This window comes from Halichoerus grypus, chromosome 1 (genome assembly GCF_964656455.1).
Source record: "Halichoerus grypus chromosome 1, mHalGry1.hap1.1, whole genome shotgun sequence".
NCBI lineage: Eukaryota > Metazoa > Chordata > Mammalia > Carnivora > Phocidae > Halichoerus > Halichoerus grypus.
This window is the reverse complement of record NC_135712.1, coordinates 193,165,495-193,191,901: the sequence shown is the minus strand read 5'-3', so window position 1 is coordinate 193,191,901 and position 26,407 is coordinate 193,165,495. Positions and strand designations below refer to the sequence as shown.

At 40.2% G+C, this 26,407-nt stretch overlaps 1 protein-coding gene across 14 annotated transcripts in view; it reads right to left on the bottom strand.

Annotated features, from left to right (window-relative positions):
- The window catches only part of ERC2 (ELKS/RAB6-interacting/CAST family member 2), a 984,330-nt gene that overhangs the window by 370,398 nt on the left and 587,525 nt on the right, over positions 1-26,407 (bottom strand). For all 14 annotated transcript variants that reach the window (XR_013449531.1, XR_013449532.1, XM_078076915.1 and 11 more), the window contains one exon: positions 25,095-25,255. Coding sequence is in view for 12 of the 14 variants with exons in the window: in XM_078076915.1 (XP_077933041.1) it covers positions 25,095-25,255 (161 nt within the window). In the remaining 2 variants the exon portion in view is untranslated. The remainder of the gene's footprint in view (positions 1-25,094; positions 25,256-26,407) is intronic.

The window sequence follows — 26,407 nt, the reverse complement described above, 5'->3', positions numbered from 1 at the left end:
AGAAATATAATATAAGCCAAATTTTCTAATAGCCACATTAAAAATGTAAGAAAAAAATAAGTGAAATTAATATTTTTATTTAAGCCAATATATCTAAAATATTATTACTTGAATATATAATCAATATAAAATTTATTAGAGATAATTTATATTCCTTTTTTTCACACTAAGTTTTTGAAATCAGGTATGTGTTTTACACTCACAGCAAACCTCAGTTTGGACCAGTCACATTTCAAATGCTCAACAGCCATATAAGGTTCATGCTACTGTACTGGACAACACTGGTCTATAGTAACCTATCCCGTAAACACACACACACACACACACACACACACACACACACAGTCAATGGCACAAAGACTGTCATCATAGCAGAGTAACATGTATATTTTTTTGACCCCTCATGCCCATCCCATACAATTAGTGAAGAGAGGGAGGAGATACAAATCAGCATAGGCATTGTACAGCTTAATCCAGATGAAACTTCTGAGATGCAACCATTTTTAACCTACAGAAATGGCAATTTCATATGGTTCAACTTAATATTTTAACCCAAAGTTTTCATGAGATGGTTCATGGTGAGATTCAGAACTTAGGCTTACAGCAGGCCTCCAATAAAATCACTGTCTTGAGTGGTTGCTGATTGCAAAAGTATGGGACAATGATATTTCAGGTCCAAGTGCAGCAATTCCTTAACTGCTAAAGTGTTTCCTCTTTTGTTGGCCAGAACACAGTTTCTACAACCCTGGTTGAAAGATAATATTTGATCAAAAAGTAAGGCACTGGCCACTGATATGTGTTCCTGGCCACCATGTGCAGCTCGGGCCTATGGCCGTAGACTCCTGGAAGCACATCGCTTAGATGCCTCAGAAGCTCCTCAAACTCAGTCTTTGCAAAACCATAACCTCCAAAGCCACTGTCACCACCATCATCATCACCATCATTGTCCTCACCACTACTGTTACCACCACCATTACCATCATCATTGCGTTACCACCACCATCACTGTTGTCATCATCATCATCCATCATCACTACCAACAGCATTATCACCATCATGCCTTCTATATAAGTCCTTACTCAGTTCCTTTACCCACTTCCCTAAGACATCTTCACTCTTTCATCCAGTGAACTCCTATTCAATCTTTAAGACCTTGTTTAAATATCACCCCTCAGAATTCTCCCTACCTCACAGGCCAAATGAATTGCTCTCTCACTTCTGTGGAAGCACTGAAAAAGTTCTTTGTACGTGTCTAGGTTATAACATAATGACCCAATTATGCAATCTTCTCTCCCAACTTTCAGCTCCTAGCACTGGGTCAGGTACCAACGCTAGGATTCAAAATAAATATAAATTGGTTGAATTCAAATGAATAGGTTTCATTTCAAGGGCATTCACTGTGTAGACATCCCTTGGATGCAGAGCTAATAAATGATTTTGATGCTGTGATCTGATATTTCCAATCATTTTATATATATTTTGCCTTCAAACAGATTGTAAATAAATATGGACATGGGCCATAACTTCTGTATCTTTGTGATTTCACAGCACTGTGCAGAGCCCCCTACTTTTAATAGCTTTGTTGAGATATAATTCACATATCATACTTCACCCATTTAAAGTGTACAATTAAATGGGTTTCTGTATAGTCAGTTGTGAAACTATCACAAGAAAATTTTAGAAAATTTTCATTACCCCCAACCAAACCACATACCACTACTAGTCATCCTTCCTTCCTTCTCCCCAACCCTGGGCAACCATGAAACTAATTTCTGCCTCTGTATATTTGCCTATTTGCATATAGACTGGATCATACAATATGCAATATTTTGTGACTAGCTTCTTTTATTTAGGGTGACGTTTCCAAGGTTCTTCCATGTAGCATCTATCAGTACTTCATTTCTTTTTATTGTCAACTATCGCCCCATCTATGGATATACCTCATTTTGTGTATCCATTGATCAACAATCCACCCATTTGGGTTGTTTCCACTTTTTTCGTATTATGCACAAGGCAGCTGTAGATATTCATATACAATTTTTTTGCATAGATGTATGTTTTCATTTCTTTTGGGTATGAACCTATGAATGGAATTGCTATGTCATATGGGAATTCTGTGTTTAACATTTTGAGGAATTACCAAACTGTTTTCCAAAGTGGCTGCTCCACTTTACAATCCCATCAGCAATGTGTGAGGGTTCCAGTTTCTCCACATCCTCATCAACACTTGTTATTTTCTATTTCATTATAGTTATCCTTGTGAGTGTGAAGTGATATCTCATTGAAGTTTTTATTTATATTTCCCTAGGATTAATGATGTTGAGCATCTTTTCATGCATTTGGTGGCCATTTGTATATCTTCTTTGGAGATATGTCTATTCAAATCCCCTGCCCTTTAATTCGGTTATTTGAATTTTGATTAAGTTGTACAAGCTCTTTATGTACCTGGATACAAGTCCCTTATGAGATATGATAGCAAATAATTTCTCCCATTTTGTGGATTGTCTTTTGTCCTTTGAAGCATAAAAGGTTTTCATTTTGATGAAGTCCAATTAATCTATTCTTTTTTTAGTTGCTTGTGCTTTTGGTGTCATATTTAAAAAGGCTTTGTCGCTGTGAATTGTGCAAGGCTGTTGAATCTCAGATCTGTACCTCTGAAACAAATAATGCAATATATGTTAAGAAAGAAAAAAAGAAGAAGAAGAATGTAGCAGGAGGGGAAGAATGAAGGGGGGGAAATCGGAGGGGGAGAAGAACCATGAGAGACGATGGACTCTGAAAGGCAAACTGAGGGTTCTAGAGGGAAGGGGGGTGGGAGGATGGGTTAGCCTGGTGATGGGTATTGAGGAGGGCACGTTCTGCATGGAGCACTGGGTGTTATGCACAAACAATGAATCATGGAACACTATATCTAAAACTAATGATGTAATGTATGGGGATTAACATAACAATAAAAAAATTTAAAAAAAATAAATAAATAAAAAGGTTTTGTCTAACAAAAGGTCACAAAGATTTATACCTATGTTTTATTGTAGGAGTGTTACAGTTTTAACTCTTACATTTAGATCTGTGATCCATTTTGAGTTAATTTTTGTATATGGTATGAAAGAGCCTATTTATTTTTGGAAATAAATAGTCCACATATATTTTTTTATGGATCTCATATACACATTACCAATAGTTTCTCTTCAGTGGCAATTATATTCAAGTGTGCTTTCTCATGAGCATTTTACAGACACCTGGCATTCAAGATGTTCTGAGAATTTTATACAGGGAGAATCTAAGAAAGCTAAAAAGACTGTTCATCATTGAGACACTGATAATGTTGGTAAAATTCCTCAAATTTTGATTTTATCTTGAGTGATTTCTATATTCTGAATACTGAAAATTCAATAGATGTTTAGGGTTTCTTGGTTTTTAATGTTGTTTCTTCTCCTTCCTTATCTCCCTCCCTCAGTTACTTCCTTCCTTTCTCCTTCCTCCTTTCCTTTCTTTTTCTTCCTTCCTTCCTCCCTCCCTCTCTCCTTCCTCCTTTCCTTTTTCTTCTTTTCTTCCTCCCTCCCTCCTCTCTCCTTCCCTCTCCCCTTCCTTCTTTTCTTCTTTTCTCCCTGCCTGCTACTCAACTTTCTTCCTCCTTTCCTAACTACCTCCTCCCTTATTTACCTCTTAATTTCCTCTCTTAATTCTCCTCCTAACTAAAGTGTAAGTTCACTGATAATATCCTCTACAGGTCTTGGTTGTCTTCACAACCCTTTATCAGCCACCACAACCCACCCCCTGCCTCCCGCCACTGCCCACACCCAGTGCCTAGAATAGGGCCTGGCAGTAAGTGTTTTAGGGTTTAATTTGAACAGTCAAATCCTATCCATGAGTTCCAAACCAAACTATAAGGATTCCCTTCTCCACAGTGACTGTAGATGCACTGTTCCATCCATATTCAACTTAAAAAAAAAAACCACATTTGTTTTATAATAATTGAACAAAAAGCATTAATCCATGTAAATGAAAAATATCAAGAGAAAAAATAGTAACTGTGCAATCATGACATGTAAAATGCATGCATGGGAAAACAGACTAGGAAAAAAAGAGAATTCAAAATGTCAAGTCCTTTTCTTGGGTAAATTCTTTCTTCTTTCTGCTAGTCAGCATTTGCCATAATATGCACATTCAATTTCTATTTTTTAAAAAAGAGGTAAGTCTCTTTCAAAATAAATATTATTTATTCTTGATTTTTCAGATATAAGAGGAATGTAACATCACTGCTATCAGTCACTTGAAAATGTTTTAGAAGAGAAAGCATTTTTATAATTACAAAGTCCTATACAAATATGACTTACTACTGTTATGCTGAATAATAACACAGTGAATCAACACCATTCAATCCATTATACTATTAAAATATCTAGCACTTACAGAATTTCTGATCATTCAGCACAGATAATTTTCTACATTCATTTGCCATGATGATAACATACCTCCTTCTCTCCTGCCTTACTGATCATGTGTGCATTTCTACATATTAAAGATTAATTTACTGGCTCCTTAACCTTTAAATGAAGTAATCTCTACACCTCTAGGGCTTATCAGGAAACACATGAGTTGTGTGTGGGGGCCATGCACAAACACATGTGCAGAGTCAAGCCCTGCATCTCTAACAGGCAGGCTTTGCTCCTGCAGGTGGGGCAAGTTGGCCATAATATAACCTGTGTCTAAGATGCAGGAACATCTGCTGGATTCCTGTATTCAGTTTGTTGGCTGGATTTAAGAACCCTGGAGCCTGTAGTTGATTAGTTCTGCTCTGGGTGCCACTGAGGCCCAAGGGAATGATGCTAAGAGAGTTTCAGGAGACAAGGGCATAATTCAGTCAGCCTACAAAAAAAGAAAAAAGCAATCTTGGCAACAGAAGTCTTCCCTCCTTCCCTCCCAGATGATTTTGGAGAGCCCTTGTTTTGTGGACTTTGACGTCAGAGGCCGAGGCTTTCCTGGTCCTTCACTGGCTGCTGCTCAATAAAAACACCATCCCATTCCATCATTTTGATCATCATTATTTCCTCAGTTAATAAAACTTAAAGAAAGCATGTTTTCAGAGATAGCTGCTAAGGGGCAGAGGCCCATTTTGGCTGAGGTCAGCCTTGGCAGAAGTCAACTCTTTTTTTTCCTAAGGTTTTATGCTCTTTTGGTAAAATCATATTGTTTCAAAAATTAAAATAATAAAACATTAGTTATGCAATGGAAAGTGGTTCAAGTTTGCTGCCACAGATTTTCATGTATACCCTTTTAGTTGCATTAAAAGCTAAACTCCAAGCTGGAGTTTTAAATATTTTCTAAGCTCAATATCTCCCTGAAAAATTCCAGACCAGTTCTGGGAGTCTCTTTCATTGTGTATTTTATTTTTTAAAATCCTTTCTTATTGTAAATATATCAATTATTACTAATACCATCATGAAGGAAGGGTAAGGCTGAAAATTTCATATCCAATTACAGCTGACCAGTGTGAATGTAAACCATATGACAACACACTGTGGACACAGCATCTCTAATGGCAGCTTGAAAAAAATGACTTGGGTTGGTAGCCAACTTTCAATGGCCACATGTTAAGAAAAAGGGGAGAATAGAGGGAAAGGGGGGCTCTATCCCTGCATGGAGGGAAGCTATTTGTTTTGAGGCAAGGATAAGGCTAGGAGTCAAGGATGTTGTGGTAGAAGATTAGCTATTATTGCATCTTTATGGGGGTGATATTTTTGAACCACTTCCCCCATATAAATGGGCACTTCCAACAGAATCTCCCAGAGCTGTTTTGGGCTTTTAGCAGGACCCAATCTGTTCAACTATTGAGTTATTTTTATTGGCCATTTGAATATTATATTTGGTTGTGAGTCCTATATGAAACACTCTTCCTTTCCCCGCTTCTGTATCCCTTAGGTCTTACATTTTATTGTAATGTAAGACCTAAGGGATAGGTCTTACCTCCCTCTGAGAAGCCCAATCCCCATGCTTCCTTCTAATCTGGATTAGATGTCCCAATACCCCCGGGACCTTCCTTATCAGAGTACTTATTCCATCTTTCCATCTTCCTCGTTAGTAGGTGAGCTCTCCTAGGCAGGGACCATGTCACTAGGGCCAGACTCAGTGCCCAGCCCATAGATAATGTCCAGTGACTAACTGTGGAAACACAGATAAAGAACATATAGAATATCCAAAGGAGATGGGTTAGAATAGTGAGGGTCCTCTAAACCTGTTATAAAAAGAGGAAAAGAAATAACCAGGTACTTTCAGATGGCGACGAAAAGATTCTGCAGTGTGAAAGGTACTGGGGAAAAGAGAGGACAGGAGAATAGCTTTAAATACTCAAAGATTATAAAGATGGATTAAATACCTAAGTGGCCTCAAAAAGCAAAATGTAAAAGAACCAAGAGCAAAAGGATAAAATGATAAAGTTATTATAGTAGAACAAAAGGCAAACATTTTAAAACAGAATTCTGTGAAAAGAGAATGAGTTCCCTCAGAACACTCAGATAGATTTATTAAGACTTACTAAGTAGCACAACTGTTTTATATGTATTAACCCATTTAATCATCAGAGAAACCCCATAAGGAAGGCAATGTCATCTATACATTTGATCAGGGTCATAGTGCAAGCAGAATAAGTGGTAGGGCCAAGATCAAACCTAAGTCATATGACTCTTCAAAGTCCAGGTGCTTGGCCCTTGTGCTAATGCATTCCTCATCACCTTTGATGCTAGGAAGAGGCTAAAGAACCCCTTCCCAGAGATGATACAGAGGAGTTAGAGAGCACCACCAGATGAGATAACAGGCTAGATGATATGAAACAGTTTGTTCCCATGACAAAACTTAATTGTCACCATTTGGTCTTGATTGGCTCAAGGTCAACCAAATGTAATGGACATAAAGTCTGTCAACCAAAATGTAGTGGACATAAAGTCTGTTTTCATGTGGGATCCTAGCTTTCACATTTCTCCACCCTTTTGGGACACCTTTTCTCCCTGCCCTCTACTGCAGCCAGCATTAGAATGCTGCCAAGTCCCTGGCCCAGCTGTTATGACTTCTTGAGTCATTCCCCTCTAGAGCAACGAGATTCAAATGCCAAGCCCAAGACAAAAATCTGCCTCAACACAATGATGTCACATGGTTACCTAGTTGAGGGAGAGAAGGGCACAGAGGATATTTGGATACAGAAGCCAACCCATTGCTCCCTCAAATCACCAAGGTTGGATGTACAATAGATATTCAAGTAGTCAAAACATCAAGACTAAGCTAAGCTCCTGGAAATCAGGGACTAGGTCTGAGTCATGACTGGATCAGCATCTAGCACAGTGGGAGGTCCCTAGTTATTGGTCAATAAATGATGGCTGAATGACAGCTGGCACTTGAACAACACGGGGGCTAAAGCACCAACTCCCTGCAGAGTCGAAAATCCATGTGTAACTTTTGACTCTCCCCAAACTTAACAACTATTAGCCCACTGTTGACTGGAAGCCTTTCTGACAACATAAACAGTCAATTAACACATATTTTCTGCTTTATGTATTATATGCTGCATTCTCACGATAAAGTAAGCTAGAGAAAAGAAAATGTTATTTAAAAAATCATAAGGAAGAGAAAATATAGTACCATTTACAGTACCATACTGTATTTATATATAAAAAAAAATCCAGTTCAAGCCGTGTTATTCAAGGGTCAACTATAACTAATGAACGAATGCTCTAGAATAACCCTGCAGAAATTAAATTTTTGTCCCAGTGATATGGGGGCATCTGGGAACAAGCAGATGTGATCATTAACAAAAACAGTGCAAGAAGCTGAGTGGTTATCTTCAGGCCTCACCAGAGATTCAGGAGTTTAACCTCATTACAAAGAAAGCTTAATTTTAATTTTATTCTCTGCAGAAAAGCTACCATTAATCAAGACCCAAGAACCCTTAGGTGTAAAAGGTGTGACTAATCACAGTTCATGTTCACACTTTGAAAGTTATTGTTTATTTCTTTAAAATCCTGGAAAGTTACCTTTCAGTAAAGAAGTTGGAAAGAGACGCAATCAAGAAAAGGCCTTCCCTTCCAGTTATGTGTAGAAATGTCAATAACTACTAAGAGATAACAAATACTCTATCCAACATGTCATTTGTCAGCTCTGGGAACACTAAGACTTAAGCATAAGTCAGGGAGAATAGAGCCGAAAATCGATTAAGGAATGTGTCAAGTGGTGTAAATCCTTCTGATTTCCCTGTATAATACCACTAAGTGGTCCATGTTGCTGTTTTATAGCAACATTAAAACAAATTAAAATCTAAGCCTCTCACATTTGGATCCCAGGGAGTTTCAACTTCATGGGGAAAGGCCTTCATTAGAATTCTCCTCCACCTTAAAGTGTTTGTAATTTGGTGTCAAAAATGTTTATCTGAAAAAAAGAATGTTTATATTGAAATATTTATGGATGAAATGATATAATGTCTGAGATTTGCTTCAAAATAACCCAGGGATAGACATAGGGAACTGCCAGATAGAAAGGAAACAGGATTGTCAATGATTGAATAATTGCTGGGGTTGGGTAAAGGGTATGTGGGGGTTCATTTTGCTTTTGTATATAACTGACCTTTAAAAAAAAACAAAAATGTTTGGCAGTATTTTGTCTAAATGCATTGGGCCACCAATTAGGAAAGAGATGATTCTCATAAGAATATTCCTCTCTCTGTTCCATGGAGGTGCCTCTTGCTTTTGAAGGAAGGGAAACTACCACTCATCATAACAAACTTACAGTCGTGTCTCATTTGAGTGATTTTTCAGGTATCTGCATGGATCCCACATTAAAGGCAGGGTTCTCAAGGTACCTTATTTTAAAAATATGACTTAGTAAGGAATTTTCAACTGGCTAAAATTCTTTAAAATTCTCTTCTCCTTTAAATATAGGCATTTGATAAATTCACCTTTCCAAATGAGAAGCTTATCTGACCTCAATACATTCTTCACTGAAAGACTTTCTAAAGAAATGAAAGTCTGCATAGGGAAGCCTTAGAGAAGTTTAGAAAATTGTTGCTCTAGAACAGAAGATGCAGAGGATGCCATACATGAGAGTGGATCATGTTGAGATCAGTTGCATCGAACTTAAGAGCCTATGTCCCCAAAGAAAAGAAAATGGCTCTGAATGGTGACCAAGTTTCTAGTCTACCCCACTAAAGAGTGTTAGATAATGACATTGTTGAATGGGGAAAGGACTCCTTTCTAAGCTCTCTGAATCTACCTGGTCTGGGGCCACCTGCTTCCAGGTGGGAGAAGGCCTACACGCTGGACCGGCCAATGTTACAATACTCCTGGTGCCATTACCACACTGGCTCAAGGTCCATGTATCCCAGAAAGGGACTGAGGGGCTGGTCCACAGAGAGAAACTATAAACATAATGCAGGTAGGACTAAACCAGCTCTTCTCAATCCGGGCTGATTTTACCTTCTAAGGAGCTTCTGGCAATATGTCTGGAGACATTTTTTTATTGCCAGCTGGAGGAGGGGATTGCTCCTGGCATCTAGTAGTTAAAGGCCAGGGATGCTACTAAACACAGGACAATCCCCACAACAAAGAATCATCCATCCCAGTGTCAGTAGGGTTGTTGCCAACCCTCAGACTAGAGCAATAGTTGCCCCAACAATCCCCACACAGCCCCCATGCATGCATGGAGGGATGAAAGTGCTAGGGGAACAGAACACAGAGCAGGCAGGAAGAAGGGAAAGCCAGGGGCACCCATCTCCACCACTCCCAGAGCCAATCTGACCCCCATCATGTAAATTCAGCTTCCTGTGGGTCTGTTGAGATCTTTGACTTCTCTCCTGTGCCTCCACTGCCAAAATCCTAAAACAAGCTCTCTCCCCCAGAAAAAACTGTACCACTTCCTAACTAGCATGCCCACACGCAAATCTATCCTCTGTGCAAAAGCCAGAGACAGTATGGTGTGGTGGTCAAGCATGTGGCCAGACTACAGGACAATCGTTAAGAGGTTCAAATCTCAAATCTCACCTTTGTTATGTGACCTTGGTTTAGTTATTTAACCCCTCTGTGTCTCTGTTGCTTCAAATGTAAAATGGAGATGATAACAGTACTTATCTTAGAGGGTAGTGTGAAGATAAAGTAAGTTGATGCTTACAAAGCTCTTTAAAAGTTTCTGGCACATGGTAAGTACATTGTAATTGCTTTTTTATTATTTTCAAATAATCCCATCATGTCCCTCCCCTTCAATGGATTCCCATTCTCCTTAAGATAAATATTGATAATCTGACCATGGCCCTCAAGGTCCTGGGTGGTCTGGCCTCTGCCACCCCTCCAGCCTTAATTCATCCTGCTCCCTCCCGTGGTCTCTGTGTTCCAGCCACACAGGCCTCCCGCGAGCTAATGCAAGGTGTATCATCCCTTCTGCCACAGGGCCTTTGCAGGGACAGGCCCTGCCTCTCGGAATGTGCTCCCCCACCTGACCCTACTTACTAGCCCCACCTCTTCACCCAATGAACTCCCACTCACCCAACACATCCTGGCTCACAGACATATCCTCAGGGAGCTTTTCTCCTACTTTCAGGACACTCTCATTACTACACAAGACTTTCCTTTTGTGCACACTTGCCCTCGCTATCATTCTGCATTCAGATTTCTAATCCTCTGATTGGACATCAAATTATTCATTCATTCTCTCAATAAATAACTTTGACTTTCTTGAATGATTTGTTTTATGAATGAGTGAATGAGTCTATGATTGAACAAATGCCTGAGTCAATAAGGAGTGCTTAGTTTGTACCTTAGGCTAGAGTGCTACATTTAGAGCAGTTGCTTCTCAAAGCTGCAATGCCTTTAGCTTTATGGAAACCCCAAATGCTCTGAGCTTGGCTGAAAGGAGGCTACCCATGCCCTGGAGGCAGCTGACTTGTACTCTGGCCAGGACACCCTAGAATGCTCTCCTTCCTTCTATCTGAAGAACCTCTTCCCTCCTCAGTCAAGCCAACATCCCCAAGCCTGAAGAATAGGAGAAGAATTGTTTTCCTTTATATGTGGCAGGAGCGGGAGGCTGTTTCCACTAGTCCTAAGACCAAGGCTGGGCACATCAGCCCCACATCTTTCTGGGGTCAGGGCAGCAGCCGTCATTCATACTGAAGGGTCATTTAGAAGCCAAGTGTTTTTAGAAAAACCACAGAATGGCAGTTTTGTTTCAGTGTTTTGACTTAAGCATCAAGCAATCTGCTTCTTTTTCCAAAATTACTTAATATGGGAAATGTAAACACTTTCTAACAGCACTTTCTCAAATCATCCTAACAAATCTCACACATGTGACCATGGCACCATGGACTTCCCCACTGTACCAGTCTGGGTCTGGCTGAAGACAGAATTCACCACAGATGGGTCCAATGAGGAGACTTCAATGAAAGGTCTACAGAGGAGAGGTGGGCAGGGTTAATAAAACAAACAAGACATGGTGAGGCAGGGAGAAACTGGCAACAGTGGGCCGCCGTTTCCTTGCCTTGGGCTGAGGGGCAAAAGGAAACATGAGTTAATCCCAGTGCCAGCAGGAGCCAGGGATGGGGCATTGCTGAGAGGGAGCTGTAATCATGGAGAGAAGTCCCTACGTCCAGAGACATGGCCACAAACCAAGAAGGAACAGGGAGGAAACTCTCTACCTTTTTTCTCCTCCCACCCTCCCATTTCCTACAGTGCCTCCTATTGGCCTTGAACCCAACCAGGAGTCCAGTCAGCAAAGGAACCCTAGAAATGCTCCCCAGGGTGGGCAGCTTCCCAGGGCACAGCCTCCCCTCCCAAAGAATGGCAGGTGGTAGGAAAGAGCAGAGGGCCTACCAAACCCCATGCGGCCTTAGAATAAAGCCTTAGCTGATGGGAGTCTTAGAAATGTATCAAAGGGAAAGTTTTCCAAGAAAACTTCCAGAGATAGAGCCAAGAGGAGAAAGAAGCTCCAAGCTCAAGGCTCATGAAGTGAACACACAAAAACCAATTTCAAAACAGAACAGAAAGACAGCAATTTAACTTTTATCGTAACTGCATGCTGGCGCTAGCTGCAGCGCACTCTGCAAATCTCTTCAAGTAAGTGAAGTGTAGGGGATGAGTAGTAACAGATTCTCAAAGTTGGCCACAGCCTCCTGCAGGTTCGAATTAAGATCCCAGGGATATTGGCTTAACCCAAAGATCAAGTCAAACACTGCATTTCAATTTTCACAATCCGTTGGTTCCCAAATTCCGTAACTGGAAAACAAAAGACCCTGGCCGTACTTGATTGGCAGCTTGGCTTCAGGCTGTAGTTCTCAATTGTTTTGCTGCTGGTGAACTGAGTAGTCTCCTCTCAACATCTCATTCTCCAGGCAAAATTGCCAGAGCCAGGCCCTTCTCTCCCTCAAACGTGTATACATGTATGTGTACACACACACACACACACACACACACACACACACACACACTCCTTCCCAGGTGCTTGGTCTGCCTCCTGCCCAATAGTCATAATTAGAATCTAGCAAGACAACCATTACGCTGAGAAAATCCAGAAAATATTTTGAATCCCAGCATTTTGTAGGGCACCAGAACAGGGCTAGGAAAGGGAGGGGAAAGGAAGAAGAGGAGAGAGGACGGTGGTTAGAAGTAAAGGAAAGAAGGAAGAGAGAAAGAAAAAGAAAGGGGAGGCTGGGTGGAAGAACAGGCAGGAGTGGCCAAGGTAGAGGGAAAGGAGGAAGAGGCAGCTAGCAGGAGGCAGAGTATAACTTTCATCAGCATTCATTCATTCCTTCAACACATATTTATTAAATTCTTTCCAGGGATCCAGAACATTCAAAGCCTTCCCCACCTCCATGCTATGCCTTGCCCTATAACCCTATACGTCTTCCCTGACTTGGAGCCTTTGTGATGTCCTCTTCCAGTGAGGATGAGGATCTTGATATTTACCTGTTCACCCTCCATATCTTAGGGTTAAGGCTTCCCCTGATCATATCTGGACTACATTTTACCTATGCCAAGAAGATACTACAAGAAGGCAGAAAACCCTCTAAGTTGGGATTTGTCCCAAGTCCTGCCCTTCACAGTTCTGGCACTTAGCTGGCATCTGGGCAACAGTCTTCCCATTGATGCCCTCAGCCTCTACTCTGGCATATATTCTCCCACCTTTGCAGTGTCCTCATATTCCTTCTATCCTTTTTGCTCTAAACAACCATTGCAAGAAGTGTTCCGTACCAAAAGACCTAGCTATCCAGAGGGATGTGGTAAAGGAGGGAACAAATGGAAGGGAGAAACAAAGGTGGAGAGAGAGGGGCATCAATTTATAGAGCTGGCTAGAGGACTAGCCCATTGAGAAGTGTCCAATCTCATACCTTCAATTTATAGTTGGGCAAACCTGTGGACTAAAGACAGCCACAGGTTACAGAATGATGTAACACCAGAGCTAGAGAGGATTGCATGGTCTGTTGACCAATGGGCATGGATGGATCAGGTCTTTTGTATCTTAATGAGGATTTATATTTTATAGGGACCAAAGTCTCCTGGGGATTTGGATCTGGACCTGTGCCAATTCCACCAGGGACCTCCATGGTGAGCTAGTCTACAGTCCCAAGAAAGCGAGCCAGAGTCAAGAGTTCAAAGTCATTTACACAAAACAGAAAATCCCCAGGCCACCAAGCCCTCGGGTCAAGATCATGATCCTGAATGGGTAAAACATATCCTGTGTGAGTCCCCTTTGAAAATAAGTCAAATTAAATCAGAGATGAGACCCTATAAAACTTTTCTCTCTTCCCGAATTTAAACACACATTCTTTAAAAAGGGAGGCTAGTTATGGGTTTCTCTAAGCCCATTACTGGCATTTGGAGTTGGATCATTCTTCAATGTTGTAGAGGCTGCCTTGTGCACTGTAGGATGTTTAGCAGCATCCCTGGTCTCTACCCACTAGATGCCAATAGCAACTCCCCTCTAATTGTGACAACCAAAAATGTCTCCAGACTTTGCTGAATGTCCCCCAGGGGGCAACATCAATCCCAGGCTGAAACCCACTGTTTAGAGAATCATAGACTATAATACGGTCATCTGAGTCCAAAGCCCTGTTCACAATTGGAGATACTGGGTCAGGCTGGCCTCAGCTCACTCAGCTGTAACTGGCAGATTCAGGCTGTGAACTCAAGTCCCAAGAGCCTTGCTCACTGGACCAGAGAATTCTTGTTTCAGGACTTGATGTATGACCCTGGCTGTACTGTCTGGCCCTTGGTTTCTCTTTGTGTGATGTAGCTGCCCCATCCATTGCCTCCTGAGGTTAAACCTGGCAGTACCCCCCACAGCATTAGATCAAGTACTTAAAAAATTCCTCCAACCAGATGTTGCTCTTGGACTGGGAGAAGGACCACAACTGTCCCCTTTGACTCGCCATGCTTTATGAAGTTGGAAGGCCTGTATATTTCTCTTTCCCTGTCTTAATGGTTGACCTTCCCTAGCCCCCATGGAGCTGCTGTGAGGATGGAGATAACATAAAGTATGGTGGTTGGAATTATTTAAGCTCCAAAATTCACAAGCATTTAGATTATTTAACTGCTGATTATGATTATTTAAGCTGAAAGATTATACTGCTTTAGCTCAGAAAATGTTTGTATTTCCATTAAAACCACCAGGCCAAGGGCCCTTTTGACTGACATTTTTCACTATTAAAACTACACATACAGTGCATGTTTTTGGCGAGAAGACAGTGTGTCCCTTATTTGGTTTTAAGATAAGGAAGCTGACTTCAAAGTACTCTTCCAACTAGCTCTCTTCCTGTCCCCTCCCTCCCATCATCATCCCAGCCTGCTGTCCTGCATTCCAGAGGCAAGTCGGAAGAAGCACCTATCTGCCCATTGCCTGCTACTATTTAATCAAAACCAGTCCTGCAGTTCCCACACTTAAAATTCTTATGATGACATCTAAATTCTTCATGCAGAGGCAGTGTGCTCAATGGTAAAGATTATGGACTCTAGTGTTAAACAGACTTGCATTTGAGTTCCAGGTGTCTGGGACTCAGTTTCTGCATCTACACAGTGGGGACAATAACACTCCCCAACTCACAGGAGGTGGCAGCAATGTGCCCCTGCCTGACATGTACTTAATAAAAGTTTACTGGTAATAGTAATTCCATCACCCAAAGTCTTGCATGCACTGAATAATATATATGCCTGGGCTAGTTTAATTCTCTTTGGGCATGTGAATCAGAGATAGTACATTCCTTGAGGCAGGGAGAGTGAAGGGCTCTTGATCCTACCTGACATGCAATTTAACCAGTGATTCTTTCCCTATAATGATTTGTGAATCATGTCTCTGCTTGGCTAATACATTTTACATCTACAGAGTTTTATGAAAAATAACACAATGTAGGGGCGCCTGGGTGGCTCAGTCGGTTAAGCGGCTGCCTTCAGCTCAGGTCATGATCCTGGGGTCCTGGGATTGAGCCCCACGTCTGGCTCTCTGCTCAGCAGAGAGCCTGCTTCTCCCTCTGCCTGCCACTCTGCCTATCTGTGCTCTCTCTCTATCTCTCTGTCAAATAAATAAATAAAATCTTAAAAAAAAAAGAAAAGAAAAGAAAAGAAAAATAACACAATGTACAAAAATACGGAAAAATTCTATTGTGGTCTATTAGAGAAGACCGTGCCCTAAACCAAGCAGTCATTTTTGGCTTTTGGCAAGTTTCTGCATTTAAACAAAGTTTCTCAAGGGAAGAACAAAGAAGATTTCGGCATCTTCTAAATATCATCCACACTTCAGGTCATTTGTTTAGTGGAATTATGGATAGAATTCCACATTGGAAGCACTGTGATCACCCTGCTGCCCCCTCCCTGGGGATGGAAATTCCCTCCATAGCACCCAGAACAGGTGTTTTTTGCTTGCATAGGAATTGCCGACACACCTTGGGAGCTGCTTCCGAAGACTACAGAGTCCTTCCTCCTCCTTCCTCTTTTCTGCTGACTGGAATGTGGACAGGATGGTGCAGCTAAGAGAAAAATCTTGCATCAGGGGTGAAAGCCATACTCTGAGAATGGCAAAGCATCAAGACAGAAGGAATGGAGGTCCCCGGTGACTACACAGCTACTTGTATGAGCTTCTGGAAATGTGAGGTTTTCTGTTCCTTGCATTTAAAGTTAATTAGACCATTCCACTATTCTAAAGTTATTTTCTTTGCAGTTTTTATTTAGCTTTGTGTATAGCAGGTTTTTCTCTTCCACTAAAGGCTCTAACACATCAACTTCAGGGTTACAAGAGAGAAAGAGAAATCATGAGTGAGAAGCAACTGTATTTATGTGACTGCCTGCAGCACAAACCACAATCGATGTTGGATGAGCAGTTCTTCATGACATTTATTTTCTCTCTTTCTGTCACCTGTCCTCAACCATTGCAGGTAACCTGGAAAGCTGTGACGAGCTTCATCAGTGTTCTAGCTGATTCACTTCACTTTTCAAACTGAGCAGGGTGGTATACAGACACAACCGGACAAATTGGGATATTCTACAACATGTTACCATTGGTATTTAATATTTTTTAAATTGGACATGTCAAAGTTTTTCTAAACAAACCATTAGATACAGAAAGGATTTCATTGTAGCCCCCCCCTCCACAAAAAAATGTTGAAAGCATAGGGCTAATTTGGAATTTGAAGATAGGATCAGTATATGTGAACTATGTGTTTATCTAACATTAATATGCAACATAACATTATATATTCACATGCACACATATATACATACACACATACATATATGGCCTTTTGCTGCTTAAAAACCACTTTCTCATAAATGCATAATTTCATTACATCCACATAACATCTCTGTAAGATGGTGCAACTGAGTTTATCAATTTTAAGTAATGGATGACTTCAAAACTCCCCTCCCAGGCTTCATTTATCCTGTCCAAATTGCCAGGCACTTAGGATTCCTCCCTAAAGAAACGTGATTTGTCTTTTCTCATGCTGGCATGAAGTAAAGAATAAATTGATTTTATCATTTTCTGCACCCTGCCTCTCCTTTGAAGGGTACTTACCTAATGAGTGGCTCTCTCAGAAAGGATCCTAGATCAAAGAGGCCAACAGGATAATGCCTTGGAATAAGCTGCTGCCTTACCTCACTGTAAACTTCCTAAAATAGCTCAATATATACAAAGGCTTTTGAGGCTATCTGGAGAAGATGTCTAAAATGCAACAATACCCAGTAAATTAAGATGGATCTTACATCATCAGATGAGTTAAAAATGTAGAGGTTTCATTAAAATCTTTACATAACACAAGCACCAGAAATCACAAGAAGTTTAAAATACACACTTCAAATCATGTAACTATAAACCGCTCTCAAAACCCTTATTCATTCCATATTTAATACTAAATTGAACATATCAGTCAGCCTGCCTGTCTATTAAATTACTATGCTAGTTTAAATCATCTGAGCAAGCACACACAGATAGATTTTAAGTACTGTATCTCATGGCTTCAATTCCTTTTAGCCACAGATATCAAATTCACCTATCACAAATTAAATAATTGAGCTTTGGTTACTGAAATGTAAGCTTATTAACCAGCATTAATAAAACCAAACATATAGAATGATGTTCTTAATATTATTTTAATAAAATTCCTTTTAAATAGGAGCAAATGTAACAAAGATGAAGCATTAGGAAATGTAGCAAGAGGTTTTAGATATTTTTTAAGTAAAAGAATAATCTTATACACAAGGGAAAGTGAATATTGTACTCTTCTATGAAAATGCAGGGTTGGGGCACCTGGGTGGTTCAGTCTGTTGAGCAGCTAACTCCCGGTTTCAGCTCAGGTCATGATCTCAGAGTCCTGAGATTGAGCCCCACATCAGGCTCCACGCTCAGTGGGGAGTCTGCTTGAGATTCTCTCTCTCTCCCTCTGCCTCTCCCCCTACGGGTTCACACACTCTCTCTCTCTCTCAAATAAATAAATCTTTTTTTTTTTTTTTTTTTTTTTTTAATGCAGGGATGGGGACTGTTTGTTCCTTCCAGTGTGAGAATAATGACTGGCAATTAAAATACTAACCAATAAAGACCAAACTAAATGGGGAGGTGTTGGCGGGAAGAATCCTACATGAAATACAGTCAAAGGCTCTCCTCTGACCTTGGTTCCTAAAAGGGTTCTCAGTCTTAGGAACTTACACTGAATACTCCATGTCCCTCTTTACCCCAAAGAGCTACAAGGGTCCTTACCTTTGGAATAGCTTTCTAAGTGGGATTCCGAATTTCTTTGGTTATAGGAAAAAACTATTTTTCTCATCTATCTATTCATTTACTTGCTTCTTTATTAGTTCATTCATTTCCTCCTCTCATTTTACTAAAGTGTAAGCTTGATCAGGTGGGATTTTTCTGTTTGTTCACTTAGAACAGTACCTGTCACATAGAAGGTACTCAGTGAATATGAATTTTTTAGCTAATTCATCTTTTCATTCCTCAAAAGTTTATAAAATGCTTACCACATGACAGGTTCTAGATATCCAATATTAAAAAGAAATTCCATTATAAATAAAATAAAACCAACTCATGAGAAATCTTTAAATTAGAGGAATCAAGCAATATTTTCTCATTCTAAATTCAGTCTAAATTTAAACTAAGAAGATAATTCCCTGCCCTGCTCCAGGAGAATGGGAGGGAAAAATGTAGAAAGTATGGCACATGTCCCAGAATGATATAACACATAACAAAACTCTGGGGATAAATGAAACAGCTGGGTTGTGGGGGTAGCTATCAAAAGGTAGCACGAGGGATCTTTGTAATGATGGAACAGTTCTATATCTTGACTGTGACAGTGGTTACACAAATTTATACATGTGATGAAATTACATATAACTACATACACACACACGAGTGCATGTAAACCCAGAGAAATCTGAATAAAGTTGGTAAATAGTACCAATATCAATTTCTTGGTGTGATACTGTGCTATAATTTATAATTATGCAAGATTTTACCATTGAGGAAAATGATTTCTTGTAACCGCATACCAATCTATAATTACTTAAAAATAAGTTAACAAAATAGAACAGAAGAATGCTTATCAAAACATTCTTTATGGCATCCAAATCGGCAAAGAAGAAGTCAAACTCTCACTCTTTGCAGATGATATGATACTTTATGTGGAAAATCCCAAAGACTCCACCCCAAAACTGCTAGAACTCATACAGGAATTCAGTCAAGTGGCAGGATATAAAATCAATGCACAGAAGTCAGTGGCATTCCTATACACCAACAACAAGTCAGAAGAAAGAGAAATTAAGGAGTCGATCCCATTTACAATTGCACCCAAAACCATAAGATACCTAGGAATAAATCTAACCAAAGAGGCAAAGGATCTGTACTCAGAAAACTATAAAATACTCATGAAAGAAATTGAGGAAGATACAAAGAAATGGAAAAACGTTCCATGCTCATGGATTGGAAGAACAAATATTGTGAAGATGTCAATGCTACCTAGAGCAATCTACACATTCAATGCAATCCCCATCAAAATACCATCCACTTTCTTCAAAGAAATGGAACAAATAATCCTAAAATTTGTATGGAACCAGAAAAGACCCCGCATAGCCAGAGGAATGTTGAAAAAGAAAAGCAAAGCTGGCGGCATCACAATTCCAGACTTCCAGCTCTACTACAAAGCTGTCATCATCAAGACAGTATGGTACTGGCACAAAAACAGACACATAGATCAATGGAACAGAATAGAGAGCCCAGAAATGGACCCTCAACTCTATGGTCAACTAATCTTCGACAAAGCAGGAAAGAATGTCCAATGGAAAAAAGACAGTCTCTTCAACAAATGGTGTTGGGAAAATTGCACAGCCACATGCAGAAGAATGAAACTGGACCATTTCCTTACACCACACACAAAAATAGACTCCAAATGGTTGAAAGACCTCAATGTGAGACAGGAGTCCATCAAAATCCTAAAGGAGAACACAGGCAGCAACCTCTTTGACCTCAGCCGCAGCAACTTCTTCCTAGAAACATCGCCAAAGGCAAGGGAAGCAAGGGCAAAAATGAACTATTGGGACTTCATCAAGATAAAAAGCTTTTGCAAAGCAAAGGAAACAGTCAACAAAACCAAAAGACAACTGACAGAATGGGAGAAGATATTTGCAAATGACATATCAGATAAAGGGCTAGTATCCAAAATTTATAAAGAACTCATCAAACTCAACACCCAAAGAACAAAGAATCCAATCAAGAAATGGGCAGAAGACATGAACAGACATTTTTCCAAAGAAGACATCCAAATGGCCAACAGACACATGAAAAAGTGTTCAATATCGCTCGGCATCAGGGAAATCCAAATCAAAACCTCAATGAGATACCACCTCACACCAGTCAGAATGGCTAAAATTAACAAGTCAGGAAATGACAGATGTTGGCGGGGATGCGGAGAAAGGGGAACCCTCCTACACTGTTGGTGGGAATACAAGCTGGTGCAGCCACTCTGGAAAACAGTATGGAGGTTCCTCAAAAAGTTGAAAATAGAGCTACCATATGATCCAGCAATTGCACTACTGGGTATTTACCCCAAAGATACAAAAGTAGGGACCCGAAAGGCTACGTGCACCCCAATGTTTATAGCAGCAACGTCCACAATAGCCAAACTGTGGAAAGAGCCAAGATGTCCATCAACAGATGAATGGATAAAGAAGATGTGGTATATATACACAATGGAATATTATGCAGCCATCAAAAGGAATGAGATCTTGCCCTTTGCAACGACGTGGATGGAACTGGAGGGTATTATGCTGAGCGAAATAAGTCAAACAGAGAAAGACATGTATCATATGACCTCACTGATATGAGGAATTCTTAATCTCAGGAAACAAACTGAGGGTTGCTGGAGTGGGGGGTGGGGTGGGAGGGATGGGGTGACTGGGTGATGGACTCTGGGGAGGGTATGTGTTCTGGTAAGCGCTGTGAATTGTGCAAGACTGTTGAATCTCAGATCTGTACCTCTGAAACAAATAATGCAATATATGTTAAGAAAGAAAAAAAGAAGAAGAAGAATGTAGCAGGAGGGGAAGAATGAAGGGGGGGAAATCGGAGGGGGAGAAGAACCATGAGAGACGATGGACTCTGAAAAACAAACTGAGGGTTCTAGAGGGGAGGGGGTTGGGAGGATGGGTTAGCCTGGTGATGGGTATTGAGGAGGGCACGTTCTGCATGGAGCACTGGGTGTTATGCACAAACAATGAATCATGGAACACTATATCTAAAACTAATGATGTAATGTATGGGGATTAACATAACAATAAAAAAAATTAAAAAAAACAAAACAAAACATTCTTTATATTGGCAAAACATTAGAACTAAGATAAATGTCCAATAAAGAAGTGAACCTACATGACATTATGTTAAGTAATTAAAAATAATACAATTCTATGTTTATAACATGTAAGGGTGTTCGCCATTCAGTAAGCAAAAGAAGCAGGATTTACAAAATATGAGAGTACAATTGAATTGTGTTAAAAAAATACAGAGCAAAAAAGAAAAAAAAAAAGTAAAGAGTATTTGTAAAGGTGTGCACCAAAATGCCATCAGTGTACGTCTCTGTGTGGTAGGATCATAGGTGATTTTCTTTTTAATTTTGCTTCTTCATATTTCTTAATTTTTCTTTTCTAAAATGAACGCTATTATTACCAGAAGAAATATCTAAAATGCTGTCTGTGCTGTGTATGGGGCTCAGGTGAATTCTGTGTGCTCTGAACAAAAACCAAGAAAAGTGGGAAGATTACATGGAAAGCCATTTCGGTTCCATTTAAGTACCAGTGAGGTACCTGCAAGTGCCCATGACTTCCAGTGGGAATGGTGTTCACCAGGGCCTGGTGAATTCCCTATTAGTAATTATGTGGATAGGAGTCTGGTTTATGCACCCTGGGAGGTTGGACCCAGCTGCTTTCCAATTTTAAAACTCTGTGCCATTTGATTTTACAACGAATTTAACAGACACCACCTTTCATTTCAAAAGCCCCTTTTATGTTTCAAAGCACTTTCACATATGCTGATTTATATTCATTTCAGTTCAGTACTTTAAAAAAAAAATCCTGCCTGTACAACAATTCTATAAAGTAGGCAAGGTAGTTATTATCACCTCCATGTTACTGAAGAGAAAACTGAGGTAACCAAGGAGTGATCTCCTTCATGTTATGGGTAAGTTAACATATCCCACCTCCTTTCTCTCAACTCATGGCCCCACCCCTCCATCCTCTAATACTGTACAGCCTCTCCCTTCCCACAGGGTTTGGAAATAGATAGACTTCGCCTAAAGTTGCTTACGTGATGCCTGCCAAGTTGAAAGAAAAACAATAGGGCACCTGGGCTGCTCAGTCAGTTAAGCGTCTGCCTTCAGCTCAAGTCATGATCCCAGGGTCCTGGGATTGAGCCCTACGTCAGTCTCCCTGCTCAGCAGGAGAGTCTGCTTCCCTCTGCCCCTACCCCTGTTCGAGCTCTCTCTCTCTCTCACTCTCAAATAAATAAAATCTTAAAAAAAAAAAAAGAAAACCAATAATCCTTGGCACAGAGTGATAGTAAACACTGACAGGGATATACCCATCTGATTTTTTTCTACTAACTTATGTTGACTCAGTTAATGTCCAGTAACCATATGTAATTTCATCACATGTATAAATTTGTGTAACCATATGTCAACTCGGCTTAAAAATCAAGATTGATCAAACCAATTGGTTGACTTGAACAGCCCAGGAGGCTCCTGAATCTAACTGGGGTTGTTGGTCAATATAATTGCCCTGTACCTGTGCCCACATAGTCCTGGGAAGGAGCCCATAAGTGGCGCTTCTGGGCCAGTTAAATGGTGAATAGGGTCCATATTGGGCTTAATGAAGCAGGGCTTTGTTACTTTTACCAAAGGAATTAACAGAAGAATTCTGTATTTATTTTGCAGTGGCAGAAGATTAAGCACTTGAGCAATAATGTGGCAATTCACCAAAAGAGGTCTTAGTTAGGTGCTATCTGAAATCATGAAATTAAGTGGGAAAACATACACACAGAAAAGGTTTATATGTTTAAGAAAAATAAATCCAAATTTTAGATAAATGATACTCTTCACAAAATATACTAAACAAATGACATATTTTCATTGGCTGATAGCGTCATTTACACACATATATCATTTTCCATGGGCCAAGTCCTCCTGAGTGCCTCTCCTCTCAAACACTCCACGAAAGTCATTATAGAAGGAAACAGAAGGGCCAGCGACATTAAGGTCATTTCCCCTAAATCACACAGCCGCCAAGTGGAAGCAATAGGATTCCAACCTAGATCTGATGACTCCCAAACCAGTGTGCTTCACCATTACTTGCTCTCCCAAAACGCTGAAAGTATATGTCCTTTTTATAAACAGGAAGTAATGGAAGTTTCCTTACAAAGGCATAATAAATCACTCCAAGAGATAGAGTTAACTTGGGAATAGCTGGAGAACAATGACAGAAACTAGGCTGAACATCACACATCACAACATACAAGGTGGCAGAAGTGGGACTGGTGAATGGAAAAGAATAAAGCTTGATGGAATCAATGTACTGCTATTGTTAATAAATTATTGATCAAGCTGGTAATGTCACAGATGTTTGAAATACTTTTCTTCTTAGCTACATAAAACCCAGTCTTCACATTCAATCTATTCACTCATTCAATAAACAATTACTGAGCATTTACCATATGCTGGGCACTGTTCTAGGCAGTAAGATAACCACGGTGACTCAAACTGATGAAAGTTCCAGGCTTGGTGGAATTCACATAAGCTCCATGAGAAAATAAGACAGTAGAAAAGGGAGCTTGAGGTAGAAGATTTCAGTTTTAATGCTGGCCAATGGCCTTAAGCAAATTACTTGAAATCTCTCTGAATCTCAGTTCCCTCACTTCTAAACTGAGGATAATAATATCTGTTTTTATTATGTATTATTTTATTAGGAAAAATGCAAGTTTATGTATAAAAAAACTACTTATTCTTTGGTCTTGAAGAAACTGAGGTAGTTGACAAGTAATAAAAGTCTTGTCCTCATTATTAAATCTTTCAAAATATTTCATTCCATATTTTCCATGATCTAAGCTTTCTGGGTTTAATGTTAACCATGTGTAAGACTTGTGGGGTCAGGATAAGGTCATGCTTCCATACCTAGCCACCAATTTCAAAGTCTATGTTACAGGCTTAAGATGCCATAATTATGTACGTTTCCCTTATTGTGGAAGGAAGTTAAATTATATCTTAGTGATTATCTTAACTTATATAGAGAGATGCTGCTTCTTGCCTACTTCTTTAGGAATAGATCCATAGCCAAGTGATTGTTTCTAAAATCTCTGAGTAATTTTCTTTCCTATGTTCTTCCATGGTGATACTTCATTGTAAGAATGAAATAAGAGCTAGGTGGAGATGGGTGTCACAGGCCCACAGGAAGGATCATTGCCCAGCATGAGGCCACACTTTATTGATTAAATCAAAGAAAGAGATTGGTTCCAGTCTCCCCCTACCCCTCACCTACCCTACCCTGGGGTGAGGGGGAGGAGGGGGCAGGGGGATTTCCAAGTCTGTTTTTATCAGACCAGCAAATCAGAGTCCTTGCTTTCTAAACAAAGAGGTGCCAACCTTGAGACTCTATGAAAGCCAACACAAGCAACGCATTGTACACATGTGAAAAGAATATAATTAGCAAAGTTATAGTCACAATTAGGAAATACCTCCTCAGAAAAGTTTCCACTTAACTCTGAGCAGCACTCAAATTACTATTGTGCTTAACGAGGCCTCTGTCTCTTGGCCAGTTCAGACCTTTGAGACAAATCTAAGAATAACAGCGCCGTCCACAAAACACAGACGCACAAAATTTAATGCTGGATTTTTTTTTTTTTGAATAACAGATATGAAAAATGTGCAAACTGGGACATGGAAGCTATAATTAAAAAACATAAGAAGCATAGTCATGGAAATGAATAGTTAAGTGTTGGCTAAATTATTCTTTCTTCAAGCTCTTTCTTTGTCTTCTCTAGCCTTCCTTTCCCCATCCCTAAAGGAAAGTTAGAAAAGAGAAACCAGGAAAACAAAAATGGGTACTCACTTCATCTCCAGGATCTCCTCTAGCTGTTTTCTCCTTTCTATCCGGAGGTTGGCTAAATGCGCTTCTTTTTCAGCCAGAGACTGCTGCGTGGAGGCCAGGCGTGCCTTGGTGGCATCCAGTTCCTGTCGGGTCTTCTCCAATGCATTCATCAGTTCCTCTATCTGAAAGGCACGTGGAACGTGGTGTGTTATTTCTCCTTCATTCAAGCACCAGGCCTTCCTTGCTAGCCTGTATTCCGACAACAGACACAAAGGAATCATAGCCATCCTTGATCTGGGCACTGTATCTTAGAGTCCATTCTTTCTTTGTCACTGGTTGAAAGTAAATGTTTCAAACACAAGAAATGTCCAAATTTCTCCAGGGTCCTCATTCAATTGGATTGTCCAATAACCTTTATAGAAACTTTTTAATATATTTATTACAAGTGGAAGGTAACAAGCTTGACCCAATTTCAACCTGTGTTTGGCAAAAATCTCAGATACTGCTCATAGTAGGCGGAAGGCAACACTCAAAATGCATTTGCCCAGCACAATATACTTTTGTGTGTAGGCCCCAGAGTATTCTGACAGGAAGTTAATCTACGTGTTTCAGATTCATTCACGTTTTAACCTATCAAAGCGTTGTTTGGCAAAAGCGATTTGATGTCCAAGGGGCCTCGGGAGCCCCCTCTCACCTCACCTCCCTGCCTCACATTCAGGAAGCAAGGTTTGGCCAAAGGTAAACAGAATTTCAGCCACAAAAGGTTCAAGTTTGGTTTGCCCCTGAAGTTTGAGAGGGTTCTAAACTTGAAATAAATGACATGTAACTTTTATAGGGTGCTAATACACCATAGAAATAAGCCAGACTATCAAATATCCAGGATTTTTAGCCAGGTCCCAAAAAATTGGACCCAGGGAGCCCCAGGGCAAAGCCTTATCCTCCCCAAACCATTGGGGGCTTTTAAAAGCCAACATACAACAAAGAGAGCTGGTGTTTACGGTTCTGTTCCAGAGACTTCCGTGGAGCAAGCCAGTGAAATGTCATCCCTTGCACAGAGGCAGGACGCATCCACCCTGCTGACTTAAAACTGTGGTTCCAGGAAGTTTCTAGATTCCAGCATTGGTATTTGGGTTTCTAAATCACCCCCCTTCCAGCTGAACTTGGCAGAATGGGATCATCCATCACTAAAGTCAACAGAACGCCCTTCCAAATGTGTCAATGACATGTTGGGTTCCAATTCATAAAGACTTTCTACACAATTTCTTCAGTTTTACATGGAATTTTTTCAGAATAAGCATTATAGTTCACATCCAAGGTAAATTACATGCTTTTAA